The following is a 15257-nucleotide window of genomic DNA, read 5'->3' on the forward strand; positions in this document are numbered from 1 at the left end:
TGCCATAATTATATCTATTTAAATACAGTCATAATATTCTTTTTTTTTTTTTTCTTGTGACCAGTGTTTCCAAAGAGGAAGTGAATATATAAAGATAAAAGACAGAAATGGAAAAGACTAAACTTACTCAGGGCAGAACTAGAGTTGCTATAAGTATATAAAACAAAAGTTTAAGAAACTTTCTATATAGAAAATTACCTTATTACTTAAGAATTAGGGACCAGAATAAGTAAAAGAAAATGAAATGAGTATCTATAGATGTTCCCATAAGGTGAATATCTTTGTCTTAGTTGTACAAACATAATACTTGATATAAATGGGCTTCTCACGCCCCAGATACTTCCTGTTAGTTTCAACTAAGAAACTAAGGCCTGAGAACTTTTTTGGTAAATTGTTTATTTCTCTGCAATATAATTTCTTATGTCTTTGAAAGAAACCTGCCAAGATTATTTAGAAAATCATTTCATCATATGGTTAAGTTTCTAATTTATATTTCCTCCTTCCAGAGTTATTTGTACCAAATCCTACAAGGGATTGTGTTTTGTCACTCTAGAAGAGTTCTCCACAGGGACTTAAAACCTCAAAATCTATTGATTGATGATAAAGGAACAATTAAGTTGGCAGATTTTGGCCTTGCCAGAGCTTTTGGAATTCCTATTAGAGTATATACACATGAGGTATGTTATTTTGGTACTTTTGTTATGTGTGACTGAGGGATTGTTTTCTGTATTCTTTAAGACAAGAAAAAATACTCAGAAAGATTTTCAATCTGCCGGTATCAGTTTATTGCCTCCGTAGTCCAAACTTCATTGTCTGCTATGTGAAAATGCATCTGGAACTTTTGAGTGTTTTTCCTTTGCCAGATGCTGGGATGTTACCTTTGACAGTAGAGGGTGCTAGAGAGGCATTGCAGGAAGGAGTCATTTATTCTCACAAGTCAGTCTCCGATTATTACAAACCTCTGTTACAGTTACTAATCCTGTATAGTAAACCGTCCCTGTGCAAGTTACATGTGATTTCTGTCTCGTTTGGATCCTGTCTTGAAAAAGACTAGTTAAAAGATTTTGTTGATTAAGTATGATTATTTCAGATGCTTTTGCTGCTGCTGCTGCTGCTAAGTCGCTTCAGTCGTGTCTGACTCTGTGCGACCCCATAGACGGCAGCCCACCAGGCTCCCCCGTCCCTGGGATTCTCCAGGCAAGAACACTGGAGTGGGTTGCCATTTCCTTCTCCAATGCATGAAAGTGAAAAGTGAAAGTGAAGTCGCTCAGTCGTGTCCGACTCAGCGACCCCATGGACTGCGGCCCACCAGGGTCCTCCGTCCATGGGATTTTCCAGGCAAGAGTATTGGAGTGGGGTGCCATGCTTTTAAAAGCTTGTAAATATAACCAAGTTTTGTCCCTGTTATATTGATGACTTGGCTTTTTGTTTGCTATTTCTGGAGGGAAAGGGAATGCTGAATCACAGTTAAGGATTGTTGGGAAACCTTGTCTTCTGTGGAGTTGTCTACTCTTGTGCTCAAAGACTTCCTCTTGATCAAAACTTGTGACAGTGCACCTCTGGTCAGGTGTCTTGGCTCCTTTTTAATCATTCCTTTTTATAATTTTTCCCATGGATCTGTAAATATATATTATTTGGTTTCCACTGGTTTAAATAGATGCTGTTGCCCTGCACTGTGACAAATGAGATATGCTCAAATAGTAGATTGGTGCAGACCACTGATAAGTTGCTGTGTGCCTTGGTTGTGATCCTAGCACGCGAGCGATGCGTGCGCTTGTGCAGCACGGTGTCAGCCCAGACCCAGCATCATTGTGCTTTTGTTCTTAAGTGAAGGCTGTCTTGACTGTTTTGATCCTTGCGTTTTACTAATTGGAAAAGATTTGGTATGCTTTTATCTTTCCTTCCTTAGTGAATATAACTTACAAATGAAGTATTTATCTAACATTTAGTATTGTGTATAGTGAATTGACTTTTAAACAGTATCAGAGACAATCGTGCAGCATTCTAAAGGACAGTCCTAATATAAATGTTTACATTTAGGTAATTTAATGTGCCACGTTTATTCCAAGTAAGGCGTTTTCTTTGTAATAGGTAGTGACACTCTGGTATAGATCTCCAGAAGTATTGCTGGGGTCAGCTCGCTACTCAACTCCAGTGGACATTTGGAGTATAGGTACCATATTTGCTGAATTAGCAACGAAGAAACCACTTTTTCATGGGGATTCAGAAATTGATCAACTCTTCAGAATTTTCAGGTATTTTTGATTTACGCTTGAGCTGTTAAGAACTTTAAAATTTACATGTAGATAGCAAGAATTATGTTGATGCTTTAACTTGTAAGTTTTTGTTTTGTTCTGGCTTTTTAGAGCTTTGGGCACTCCCAATAATGAAGTGTGGCCAGAAGTGGAATCTTTACAGGACTATAAGAGTACATTTCCCAAGTGGAAACCAGGAAGCTTAGCATCCCATGTCAAAAACTTGGATGAAAATGGCTTGGATCTGCTCTCGGTAAGGAATGCCCTTTATATTGGTTTTAATACCATGGATAATTAATTCTGAATGTACTTAATTCTGTCTTTACCTAGGAAATAGGAATAAAACCAATATTTGTTGACCTAGACACATAACTGTTATGTTTATTATATTACTAGCTCCATTTTAGTATGTGTGCTACTGAAGCAAGCACATTACTAGTTCCATTTTAGATATGAAAAACACTAGTGGTTTTGAGAGGAGAGTTTGGCATTTTTTTGTTGTCCTTGTTGATTTGTTTTTAATCTGATAGATAGCTATAGATACTCTGAAGGAGAGGACAGGGTTAATAATAACGCTGTAAGTGACTGACTTGGAGTGGCCCCCCTTTCCAGCTTTTTTGTCTTGGTATTTACTGGTTTTTAGTTTAGACATAGGTGTCTTCCTTATTTCTTCATATTTTTAGTTACTTAAGCCTTTGCTGCATGAATTTCCATTTCTCACCTTGTGCCTCATTTCCACATCAGATAGGTTAGCAAAGGGATGAATGTAGTTCTTAACACCTTCCCCTCTATTACGTTGCTGTTCCAACTAAACAACTGTGTTCTTTAGAAATAAGACAAAAAATAATTTGTTAGCATAAAATAAAAATGTCCTAGACCTGCCCCAGGAAATTTATTTTAGAACAGTATTTAAATACTGAGGTGTTGCTGCTGCTGCTAAGTCGCTTCAGTCGTGTCCGACTCTGTGCGACCCCACAGACAGCGGCCCACCAGGCTCCCCCGTCCCCGGGACTCTCCAGGCAAGAACACTGGAGTGGGTTGCCATTTCCTTCTTCAATGCATGAAAGTGAAAAGTGAAAGTGAAGTCGCTCAGTCGTGTCTGACTCCTAGCTACTCCATCGACTGCAGCCCACCAGGCTCCTCCGTCCATGGGATTTTCCAGGCAAGAGTACTGGAGTGGGGTGCCATTGTCTTCTCCTAAATCTTATGAATCTCAGGTAATGTAATTCCAAAAAAGAAATTTTGGTAGGTTACTAAACAAAGGAAAGAAATCTGTTGCTGTATCATCATACGTGTGTTCTAATTGGTCTTTGGGCCTCTTTCACAGGTTATAATCATGCCACCAACTCCAGCTCAGATTTCCCAAATGCTTACAGTGCAGTCCAGGGTCCTTTACTGCCACTCAGATATTTTATACGTCAGTATTGATGACGTGATGTAAAAGGCCCTCTGTATTCCTGGCCCAGTCTGGGATTCTTGAACATTTCAAAGAATGTCACTTTAGTTAACGAAATGAAAATTATGTTGTCAATCACGGTTCCTTATTCTAGCCAGTATTGACATCTTGGACTGGATCATTTTTTGCTGCTGGAGGCAGTCCTGTACATTGTTAAGATACTTAACAGCATCCCATTTCTGTATCCTGTAGATGCCTTTAACACATTTTCATCCCAGTTGTGACAACCCCAAATGTATCTACACATTGCCAAATATCCCCTTAGGGTCAGTCTCACCAGGTTGATAATCACTGCTGTACACCATATGTTAGTCTTGGTTTCAAATTTCATCTTTCTCACTTGTTAGCTCTGTGAACTTCGGCAAGTTCCTTAACTTCTTTGAGCCTCAGTATTCTCATTTGTAAAGTGGGACTAATTCCTACCTTTCTTGTCAGGATTAAGTAACATGAAATGAACAAAGTAGAGTGCCAGCTATAGCATAAGAGCTTAGGTGGTAACAAGAGAGGAGAAGTATCTCTAGGTTGGCTTATTGATTTAAAGATTTCTTTAAGACACATTTTAACTTTTCTGCTGATGTGTAAATAAACTGTAACACTTAGGTTTCTGACCATAGTTCATTTAGTGAGTCATTTTAACCTGTTTATAGCATAGTGCCTGCTGGCTTTGTTTTTATTAGAAACTGCTGAAAGCTACATTAGAAACCTCTATAGTTACTTACCACAGTTTCAGGAATGTTGTAAATAACTCAGAGGGCCTTTTAATTCTCAAAGTAAATATAATTAACTAGATAATCTTTCTTAAATTTATGCCTTGGTTTTAAAGTTATCCATGAATGCTTGTGTCTTAAAATGTAATTTATAGCAAAAAGGTTATCAAGATATTTGTGATTTAAAGAATAGATCATTTTAGAGCTAGAGGGTGAGGTAAAACATTTATGTGGTTTGGTGTTAAACTAATGGGAACATTCATTTAGTAGTTTTTCTTTAAAATTATTAGCATATGGCTTATTGGTAGAAAAGTAAGGCTTTGGGGGGAGGGTTTTTTTTTCTCCTTAAATAAATAACCTTTTAAAATATCTTTTCCTCACACAGAAAATGTTAATCTATGATCCTGCCAAACGAATTTCTGGCAAAATGGCACTGAATCATCCGTACTTTAATGATTTGGACAGTCAAATTAAGAAGATGTAGCTTTCTGACAGTTTCCCTGTGTTGTGTCAAGAACAGATAATTGTACTTTTACTGTTCATCTCTGGTTTTGTCTTGTATATTTTTCTTTTCTTTGTTGTAAAACTTAATCTGTACTTCATCTTCTGATTTCAAAACTAAGTTAAAATGTAAATACTGTTCTATATGAATTTAAATATAATAATTCTGTATATGTTTGTAGATTCCACTGTAACAGCTGTTTGTTACTATAATAAAACTTTATAAATCTAGTATTGATGTCAGGAATCAGGAAATTTTTGACTTAGCTTAAACCATCTAAAATGCTACCCCAGTCTTCTTTTCTTATTGAAAATACTAAAATTTAGGAAAGTGCTAAGTTCAAAGTTCATAATGCTTTGAAGTATTTTTATACTCTGTTTAAATTTTCTTGTCAGTTTCTTGTTATGTGGTAACTATACACCCTGCCTAAAGATGAATATTTTTCTACTGGTATTTCAGTTTGTGACCTAAATGTTTAGGCATTCAGAGTGAGAGAACTATCCAGATTTGAGAGACGATGCTTAATTTATAGAGGTTTTTAGTAACTTGTAAAACTAACATTAGTATATGCCAAAGCTTGCTAAGTTTTACAGTCAGAGATCAAGGGCTGTCCACAGCAGGAAAGAACAGTTTAGAAAATTTATGAGGTATCCTATTTTTAGGTAGGTTATGAAAGTTATTTGTCTGAGTGAATTCTTGTGCTTTGGTCAGAGGTAACAACCATACAAAGGAGTTGCTTATCTTGGCTTTCAAGTCTGACTAAACTCTTTGCAAATTTTGACATAGTTTAGTTTATTAGCAGCCTTCTTAGAAGGTTCTAATGTATAATTATTTAGCCAAGATCACTAGCTTTTGGAATTGTTTAATAATGCTGCTCATTGTGATCTTTACCTGTAATTAGCCTAATTTAGATTGTTATAGCCAAAAGAAGTGTCTCTAAAAATAATTTTTATCATTTTTAATGTACAGCTATCCACTGGTCACCCATATGCTCTGTTTTTCATGCTGATAGCCCGTGACCAGAATGAGCCTTCTTGTGTGGCTGATCCAGTTGATTGAGTAATGGGTGATCTACCTAATCTTGTTGTCTTCTAATTTTTTCACTTGAGGAGAAAGTATGGGTCACTTTCTTTGGCAACAGGGCATAAGGTGAGAGTTTTGGTGGCCGCCTTCTAGGTTTTTCGGTGGAAGCCAGCCTGCAGTAAGGGAATGCAACTAGAGATGGAAGTCATTTGAGGTCACACTGTTGAGAGATTTCATGGTGGGAATTTGGTAAGTGAAAGGTCAGTCACACAAAAGAGTTAATTGAGATGGTGAAATGGAGTATCTGCAGATTGTCTATGAAGTATTGAAATGGGTCTACTTTTCAATTGTGCATTACAGACCTTTGGCGGTGTAGAATCAGCATTGATAACTGATGCCGCTACCCCTCTGCCCCCACAAAACTATCAGTGTGTCTTATAAATTATTTCTTGGTCCTTCTGTTTCAATAACATGTAGATGCACTGGTGTCACCAGTGTTTGGGGCCTTGTGGCTTTGGTAGCAGCAGCCTGCCTGCATGCTCATTGCTATTGTTCAGTGCAGTCTAATTGTTTGAAAAGTCAGTAATTCATCAGTTTACAACCTACTTGGTGGACCAGGGAAATGAGATGGAAGAACCCTGCCATCAGTTGCTGTAAACAGACATACGTTTTGTTCTGCTCCAGCTCTCTGTGTAGTCCTAAGTAAAGTGTTTATGTCAGCTTCAGTGACTAGTTGAAAAGCCACTGAATTGGGTCCTCATCGCATGCATATTTTTAAATTGGCTTGTGCTGTGGCGCTTCTGATTGATTTTAAAGTGGATCTTGTCTGTGGGTTAGTAGCTCTTAAATCTGTTTGTGCTAGAAACACCTGAGACTAACTCTCTTCCTACCCTGAACAGTTAAAAGTCCCCCAAGATGATTCTGATGCAGCCAGTTATCGCCAGTTGGTGGTGACTTTAACAACTTTGGGCCAACATCTAGTTTTAGTTGTCTGAAAACTTTGTTATCTTGCATTATCTCTAACTTGTTCTATTTCCATTTTAGGCTGTACAAAGTTCTTTGGTGAGGGGAGAGGTTTGTGTATTTTATCACCAGTAGGAGACTTCCATATACTGTGACTAATGCTGTATCTTATTGTCTGTAGGCTTTAGAGAAGGATTTGTTGTTGTTGTTAAACATAAAATACAAAGGCAGTAATGATGCAAAGAAGTTAATACATAATCTATAATAAAATCATTAATTTATATGTGGACATGGCCTGTGTGAATTAAATGTTTGAAAAAAACCATTTTTTTTTAGTGAATAAAAGGTATTTTGGGGACTTGGATTAACAATGAAATAATTTTTAATTAGTAAAAAAAGGAAACTTGAAAGTTCTTGGTGAAATATACTTCTACATTAGTGCTTCTCGCAAACTGTACTTAATAACAGGTCAACTTCAGCCCCATCCCTGTTTAAATAGTTGCCATATTCCTAGGACCCTAGGATCATTTTGCATTTTGTGGACAGAATAGAGACATTTAGATATGTTTGTGGGCTGTAGAGCTTGAGAGTAGTGGGCATTGTTTGAATAGGTCTGGGGCAAGATGGATAGAGTATTGAATGACTAAAGAGAAAGCAAAGGATGGAGGGATAAAATGTGAAAGTTCCTGAAGAGGGAGAAAATTCTGACTTAAGAATAATGTCTAGGAAACGGCTCAGGTGGGACAGTAATGGTACTGACAAGGATTGTAACTTTTGACCTTTGGAGAAAGGAGTGATGTTAAATATAATTGGAAGCAAGAGTAGACCTTTTCAGTCCCATACTGAATATTTGGATATTTATTTAGTAGTTTGAATATTGAGTTTCTAAGATGCCTTAAAAACTTTAGAAGAAATGTGTTGAGAGTCATAGACTTGTTTGTTGAGAAGGGAAAAAGGTATCACAATACCTGCATTCCTTAGAATACTGAAAAGTCTGATTTTCAAACTTGAATTAGGATCTGGAGAGCTTCTAAGAGATTTCTTGTGCATCCCCAGATTTGGCAGGTCCTGTATAGCCATGAATACAATTTCTTAGCAAGTTCCAGGTGGTGATATGATGGTCCAAGGACCACTTTGAGAATCACTGCATGGGTAGTTCTCAGAAATCTGGAGAACTGAACAGAAACTTAGTCATCTTGTTATGAGAGGAAGCATGGTGCAGAAGGAAAAACTGACCCAGAGTCAGTATACATGTAGAAGTTGAATTGGAATTTAAACCTAAATCTTACATTGTCACTGTTGAGAATTGAGAAAAGTGAACCGCATAATATAAAGATTGCAGTTTTAGAGCCATGTTAGGGCTTGGTTCCCAGTTTTGCCAATTCCATCTGTGGCTTTGGGTAGGTCACTCAGAGTCTCTGAATCTATTTCCTTAACTGTACAATGGAAATAATAAATGGCATTTATTTATATAAATACATAAGTAGGATTGTAAAATTGTTAGGGATATAGACAGGGCGGCCAGGCATCATGCATACACACAGACATACGCATACAGATATAGTACATGTCTCTTTGTCAGGATCCTCTAATGTTCTCTTCAATACATTGCAAAAATTGGGCAGTAAGCTATTTTTCTGTCACAGTAATCGGTTCTTAAATCTTAACAGATGGCATTTAAAAATGGCATTACAAGGTACACTAGATGGGGAATATGGGTTCCTGGTACATGGTAATTCCTTTCTTCTTTGAAGTCTCCCACTTTTTTCTTATGTTACTCTTAGCACTGTTATTTTCTCCCTTACTGAGGGCTGGGGCCATGTCCCGTTCTTTCATCCCCACAGCCCTCAGTCTAGAACCTCAAGTGCTAGACTAATCCCAGGCCTTTAAGCTTGCTCATAGGTTATGGTACCTTCCGTTCAACTATAACTGAACATCTCTGGTGAGCAGCCACTGCTTCACATACACTTCCTGTTTTTCCCAGCAATCTTGTAAGGGAGTGGCCATCTTCATCTTAGAAACTAAGATTCATAGAGCTTAAGTAATTTGCTAAGGATTGCAAGGCTAGTTAAAAGCAGGAGCAAGGACTTGGGAGCTTTCTTTTTTTTTTTTTTTTAATTTTATTTTATTTTTAAACTTTACATAATTGTATTAGTTTTGCCAAACATCAAAATGAATCCGCCACAGGTATACATGTGTTCCCCATCCTGAACCCTCCTCCCTCCTCCCTCCCCATACCATCCCTCTGGGTCGTCCCAGTGCACTAGCCCCAAGCATCCAGTATCGTGCATGGAACCTGGACTGGCAACTCGTTTCTTATATGATATTTTACATGTTTCAATGTCATTCTCCCAAATCTTCCCACCCTCTCCCTCTCCCACAGAGTCCATAAGACTGTTCTGTACATCTGTGTCTCTTTTGCTGTCTCGTACACTGGGTTATTGTTACCATCTTTCTAAATTCCATATATATGCGTTAGTATACTGTATTTATGTTTTTCCTTCTGGCTTACTTCACTCTGTATAATAGGCTCCAGTTTCATCCACCTCATTAAAACTGATTCAAATGTATTCTTTTTAATGGCTGAGGAGCTTTCTGACTTCACAATGTTCTCTTTTCATGGACTTGTGTTGCTTCCCAAGATAAATTGATAGAAAATGTATTTAGTTTCTAAAGTTTAAGAAGAACTCAAGAAGGCAGGCAAATAGTAAAGCCAGTGCAGCCCAGGTGCCAAGGAGTTCCCTCCCAGCTCAGGGTCCAAACCAGCCCCCCAGGTTTCAGGCTTCCCCATGGAGCCCCAAAGCTCGTGAGACCTCTACTTCAAGGTTGAAAGGACCAAGGCGAGATAGTTTTCAATCAATGTTCATTTTCCCCGTCCCACTTTTACTATGCTGCATGTGGTCCTCTTGAGCTTCTTAATCCTGGCTCCTTTTTCATACAGATGACCCAGATTGGATCAGAGTGATAAACCATAACCCAGCAGCAGTAATTGGTTCAAGGGGTGGGCAAGTGACCTAAATAAGACCCGTGAGGGTCCATTTTGCTATGGAAACCCTGAGAGAATGAAGTCTTTCTGCTGACACTGCTAAACTGGGATGGCAGGGCTAGGAGCCTGAGGCATCTCCCCCATTCTGCCAAAAAGTGATGAATAGAGAAAGAATCTTGGGGGTTTGATGTCCCTGGACTCTGGTCCTCAAGCCTGGTTCTGGCAGGGCTACCTTAACATTTGGAGCTACTCAGTATCCCTTGTAGGTGTAGGAGTTGTGGGTTTTTTGTTTTTGCTTAATTTGGTTTGAGTTGGGGTTCTGTCATTCCAACCCCAAAGAGTCACAGCCATCCATACTAAAATAACAGTCATATACTTTTAAAGGAACCTCTAACTTAGCACCCTTATAGTTATAATCCTTACGTAATTAAATATCTTCCCTTTAAAAGCTCTATTGTTCATAATGATTGTTTTAACTGTAGCTTCTAGTTTTGATTGTGTAAAATGGTACTGATAGAAATGTATCCCTATTGTTTCAAAGAACCTACAAACTTGAGGAATGTTTATGTATATGTACCTACTCTTTTACCAGTTAGGAGTAGAAATCTATAAAATACACTTCCACAGGCAGTCATTTCTTGAGATACAATTTCAAAACCATGCTATTTTCTGCTAAGGAAATGATGGAATAACAGAAGCAGAATGGGGAGAATTTCCTAATGAGTGTTAGTTTTTGTAAAGAGCTTTGTAGTAACTAAGTAGCCTATGCTATTTCAATAGAAGCTTCCTATACTATAAAAATGCCTTTAACTATAAAACCACAAGAATAATTATACCGTAATATACACTTTATAATAAGGACAGAAAAGATAGATTTCCCAACGGAACACAGCCATTTGTCTCAATGGTTCTGGTATCATGACAAACATATTTATGTGCAAGAAAATATAAATCTATTCTTCATGAACTGTGTTCACTGCTTCAAGGATCCAAATGGGAAGCCGAACATTTGCTCTATCTTAAATCTTGCTAAAATTTGAACATAGTTTTATAAATGCTTTTTGGCTTTTTGTTTGAATTACTTCTCATGCACAGGCACTAATGGAAAATGGTTCAGAACATAAAAGGCTTGTGATTTCCCAGGTGAGCAGAAAACTTTTTAGACTAGTCAACATCAATCCGAAGCCTCAGGGACTGGATGACAAATGCAATGTTATTTATATGTTGGGAGCTCTTACCCATGCTAACAGAAAGTTCTAGCAGCTTCGATAACCATAAAGGGCACACATCTCACCTCTTTCACCCCAGATTTTGGCATTCATTATGACTCACAAAGGTCCATCTAGTCAAAGCTTTGCTTTTTTCCAGTAGTCATGTATGCATGTGAGAGTTGGACCATAATGAAAGCTGAGCGCCAAAGAATTGATGCTTTTGGACTGTAGTGGGGGAGAAGACTCTTGAGATTTGGACTGCAAGGATATCAAACCAGTCAATCCTAAAGGATATCAGTCTTGAATATTCATTGGAAGGACCAATGCTGAAGTTGAAACTCCAATACTTTTGCTACCTGATGTGAAGAGCCAGCCGACTCATTAGAAAAGACCCTGATGCTGGGAAAGATTGAAGGCAGGAGGAGAAAGGGACGACAGAGAATGAGATGGTTGGATGGCATCACCGACTCAATGGACTTGAGTTTGAGTAAACTCTGGGAGTTGGTGATGAACAGGGAGTTTTGGCGTGCTGCAGTCCGTGGGGTTGCAAAGAGTTGGACACAACGGAGCGACTGAACTGAACTGAACAATATAGGAGACATGGGAGATGCAGGTTCGGTCACTGGGTTGGGAAGCCCCATGAAGGAGGAAATGGCAAACCACTCTAACTATAAAATGTTCATATAAGAGAGAACCCAAGTGATCAGTGAAGAGAAGTGTCAGATCAGGGAATGCTGCATAGATTTTCAGTTCCTAGAAATTAAAAGTGTAATAGCTAACAGTACATGCAGCACATGCAAGCCAAGCACATTGTAAGATGTATGGAGTGTTTTCTTTGGAAGAGCAATGGTGATTTCCATTCTTCACTTCCCCTCAGAGGGTAATAGGGAGTTTAACTCAGTTTAACTCAGTTTAACTCAGTTTAATCTACAGGTATTTTAAATAGTCACATTCTGAAAAATAACCCAAAAGTAAACTTTATCCAAATACAATTATATAAAAGTATATATCAGATAATAAACATTGTGATGTTAGTATTATATATTCATAAGTCTCTGTCAATGGAATAGCTGGCTCATGTATAAAGGAAAAAGGCAAAGAACTTCAGCCTTATCTCTTATATTGTTTTTTAAGAGAAATGTCTCGTGTGTTACCATGTTTGGAATATCTCCTAGCAAGGCTGAAAAGCAAGGAATAAACAGCAATAATTCAGTGTGCCTAATGGCACAAAATAAAGGAGGTATTCACAAACAGAAAACTGGACTTTTGAGCAAATGTTTATTTAAATACAAACAGCAACTCCTACTTTTCCTGTTATCTCCAATTATGTGATGCAATATTTTTACCAGAAGAAGTGCTTTTTAAAAACAGCCTTCCAGGGAGCAAATAAACAATACTATATTTGGCTAACAGCTGCTTTTGGAAAATGAGATGTCAGCAAAGCTGAATGTTGTTTAAAGAAAACTAATTATCCAGCTACCTTTGACTTGGATCAGAGTAAATAAAGCACTTCCCTATTTGCACAGAAATGTTTTGTCTAGGATTTAAATATTAGGTATTAGTCAGATATTTCACTTCCTCACTCATTTGCCATGTGGACCGAATTGCATTAAAGTATCCCTGTGTTTGATTTTGCTGCCAGAACCACTTGAGGTCATCTGGTGCTGCGGAGCCTCCATTGCTTTCTTGCTTCACCATCCATGAGTTGTTCTGTTTGGTGTAAAGCAGTGTGTTTATAGACACACTGAAACACAGGTGACCTAGTGACACATGGAGTGGCGGCATTTGTGGGAGTTAAATTATGCAAATGTCAGGTAATATAAGTGTGTTTAAGCTCACATGTAGAATCAGAAGTAATGGAAATGCCACCAGATTTTGAAAATTCGTTTGAGGTTGGCAGGCCATGCGGACTGTAGCACTGGCATATACATTGCTGTTGGGCAGTTTGGCAGGAAAACAAAAGACCTGCAGCCCTTTGTCAGTGTTGTCAACCAGGCTGTGGCTTCCCTGAGTTAGAGCTGCTGTGGGTAGGTGCCTATGGTGAGGACTTTCCTTATTTTCACATTGACCATTTTTTAAACTTAATTATATGTTCTGTATCATTAACACATACCTTGTCAGTTTTTTAATGGCTGCATAGTATTTCCTTATATAGTTGTATTTTAATTGTGCAGTTGAACTTAACTAGGAATGGATGGGACTTTGGGAGGTTGTTTTCTTTGCCTTTTTTAAAGAAAATTTTATATGTATTTTTGACTGTATCAGGTCTTAGCTGCAGTGCCCAGCACTGTAGTTGTGCATGAGGGCTTAGCTGCCCCAAGGCATGTGGGATCCTAGTTCCTGGACTGGGGGTTGAACCTGCATTCCCTGCATTGGAAGGCAGATTCTTAACCATTGGACCACCAGGGAGGTCCCTCACATTGGCCATTTTATAATTTTAGATATTTTTACATTCTGAGGCAATCTTATCTGAGCGTTCATTAAATGGGAGTGACAATGTTAGGGCTGAAAAACGGACGGAAACTTTGGTTTTTGAAATGAACTTTAGATGGGCTTTAATGGTCTTGAAGGCCAAACAGTGCCTATGACACATTTTAGAGCAAGTCTCTAGTTAGAGTAAAATGTTAGTCTTGAGAAAATAGAAAGCAGCACGAAAGCCAAAATGTACTATAGTTGTACATTTTGAGGAAGCATGTCTCATTCTGTGGAAAAATCAGTATTGAGTTATGCATGTTCTTTAAGAACATATCTTCTAAAATATGGTATATGCTTTTCATATAAACAGTTGTTAGAAAACAAGTCTAGGACAAGCACAGTTTTAATGATTCTGTAAATGTTTGTTCTTCCAATGAGTATTTATTGAAAGGTATTATAAGCCAGATACTATGTCATGAGGACAGTGTTCAGCTAAATAATCTTACCTTGGTGGACTTTACAACCCCTTGTTGGGAAGACAGGTTACAAACAAGTAAACAAATGTAATGGGATATTAGGAAGGGACTCTTCCTGTTTTTACTTTGGCCATTAAGGTAGTTGTCAAGAGTAGTTCTCAGAATTCCATACCTGGTATGCAGATTTACAAGGAAATGACTCTAAGAACCTGTCCCACAAGTCTTAGGTCCAGGATAAGCTACACAATTTCCAGAGCCCAGTACAAAATGAAATGAAAATGTGGGACCTCCTGTTAAACTATTGAATTCCAGACAACAACAACAGAGCATTAAATCAGGCACAGGGCCTTTCCAAGTGTGGGGGCTTGTCTGACAGGTCACATGCCTACGAAGTTGGCCCTGCTTAGATCCTTTAGCCAAAAAAATAAAAACAGAAAAGCTTAGAGTAGAGAAGAGGGATTTGGGGGATTATGATCTTCCGAACACTGCGCTTTGCTTTGGGAATGCTACTATCTAACTCACCCAAGTCTAGTGGGGAAGTGGTTCAAAGGGACTCTTGAAGAGCTTTGAAATGTGTTTCTTGTCATGAAGAGACACAGAACCAGTGCCTCTTGGAGGCCTGAGAAACTAACACTGAAGACTGACCAGGTGCATAGCTCCTACCCACGATATCTGCAGAAGAGTCAGGAGAATGCCACTGGGTCTAGAACTCATGGGGCAAGTGGTGTTTGCCTAATTGGACTGGGTCCAAGGGGGAGAGGCAAGGAGGGGGTTTCTCTTGGGCCAATCTGCATTTGCCAGATGGCATCAAGTTCTGTCTCCAGACAAAGAATGGAGTCTTTTCCTGACATTTAGAATAGCCACTCTGACTCACAGTCCTTCAAGCGCCTTTGTAAAGTTAAGCATACTCTGAAAAAATTTTGTATAAACCATCAATAGCAATATACAGTGGTCCTGTGTACCCATCACCCAGTATCATTTTTACTACATTTGAAACTCTCGGCATGTCTCTTTCTGTTCACATCTCCCTTTCTTTTTCCAAAAGATGTATTCCTTTATACTTTTTTCAATTTTTCTGTGTACTTTTACAACATATCTATCTTCTTCATCATTATCATCATTGTACGCTTTTATGCTTTATATAAATATATAAAATTCTAACATTTGTTTGGCTTTGTGAGACTCATCCATGTTGATAAATGTAGCTATTGCTCATTTGCTTTCACCTAGTAGAATATTCCATTGTATGACTGTACTATAATT

The 15257-nt window shown here is 38.2% G+C and overlaps 1 protein-coding gene across 7 annotated transcripts in view; it reads left to right on the top strand.

Moving 5' to 3' along the window:
- CDK1 (cyclin dependent kinase 1) overlaps positions 1-15257 on the top strand; it is a 93961-nt gene that overhangs the window by 51097 nt on the left and 27607 nt on the right. For 4 of the 7 annotated variants that reach the window (XM_070781832.1, XM_070781833.1, XM_019954236.2 and 1 more), the window contains exons 5-8: positions 507-677; positions 2092-2255; positions 2367-2508; positions 4804-7195. In XM_070781832.1, the coding sequence (XP_070637933.1) occupies positions 507-677; positions 2092-2255; positions 2367-2508; positions 4804-4902 (576 nt within the window). In that variant the 3' untranslated portion in view covers positions 4903-7195. The other 3 variants (XM_070781835.1, XM_070781836.1, XM_070781834.1) reach the window with 2 other exon arrangements.

This window comes from Bos indicus, chromosome 28 (assembly GCF_029378745.1).
Source record: "Bos indicus isolate NIAB-ARS_2022 breed Sahiwal x Tharparkar chromosome 28, NIAB-ARS_B.indTharparkar_mat_pri_1.0, whole genome shotgun sequence".
NCBI lineage: Eukaryota > Metazoa > Chordata > Mammalia > Artiodactyla > Bovidae > Bos > Bos indicus.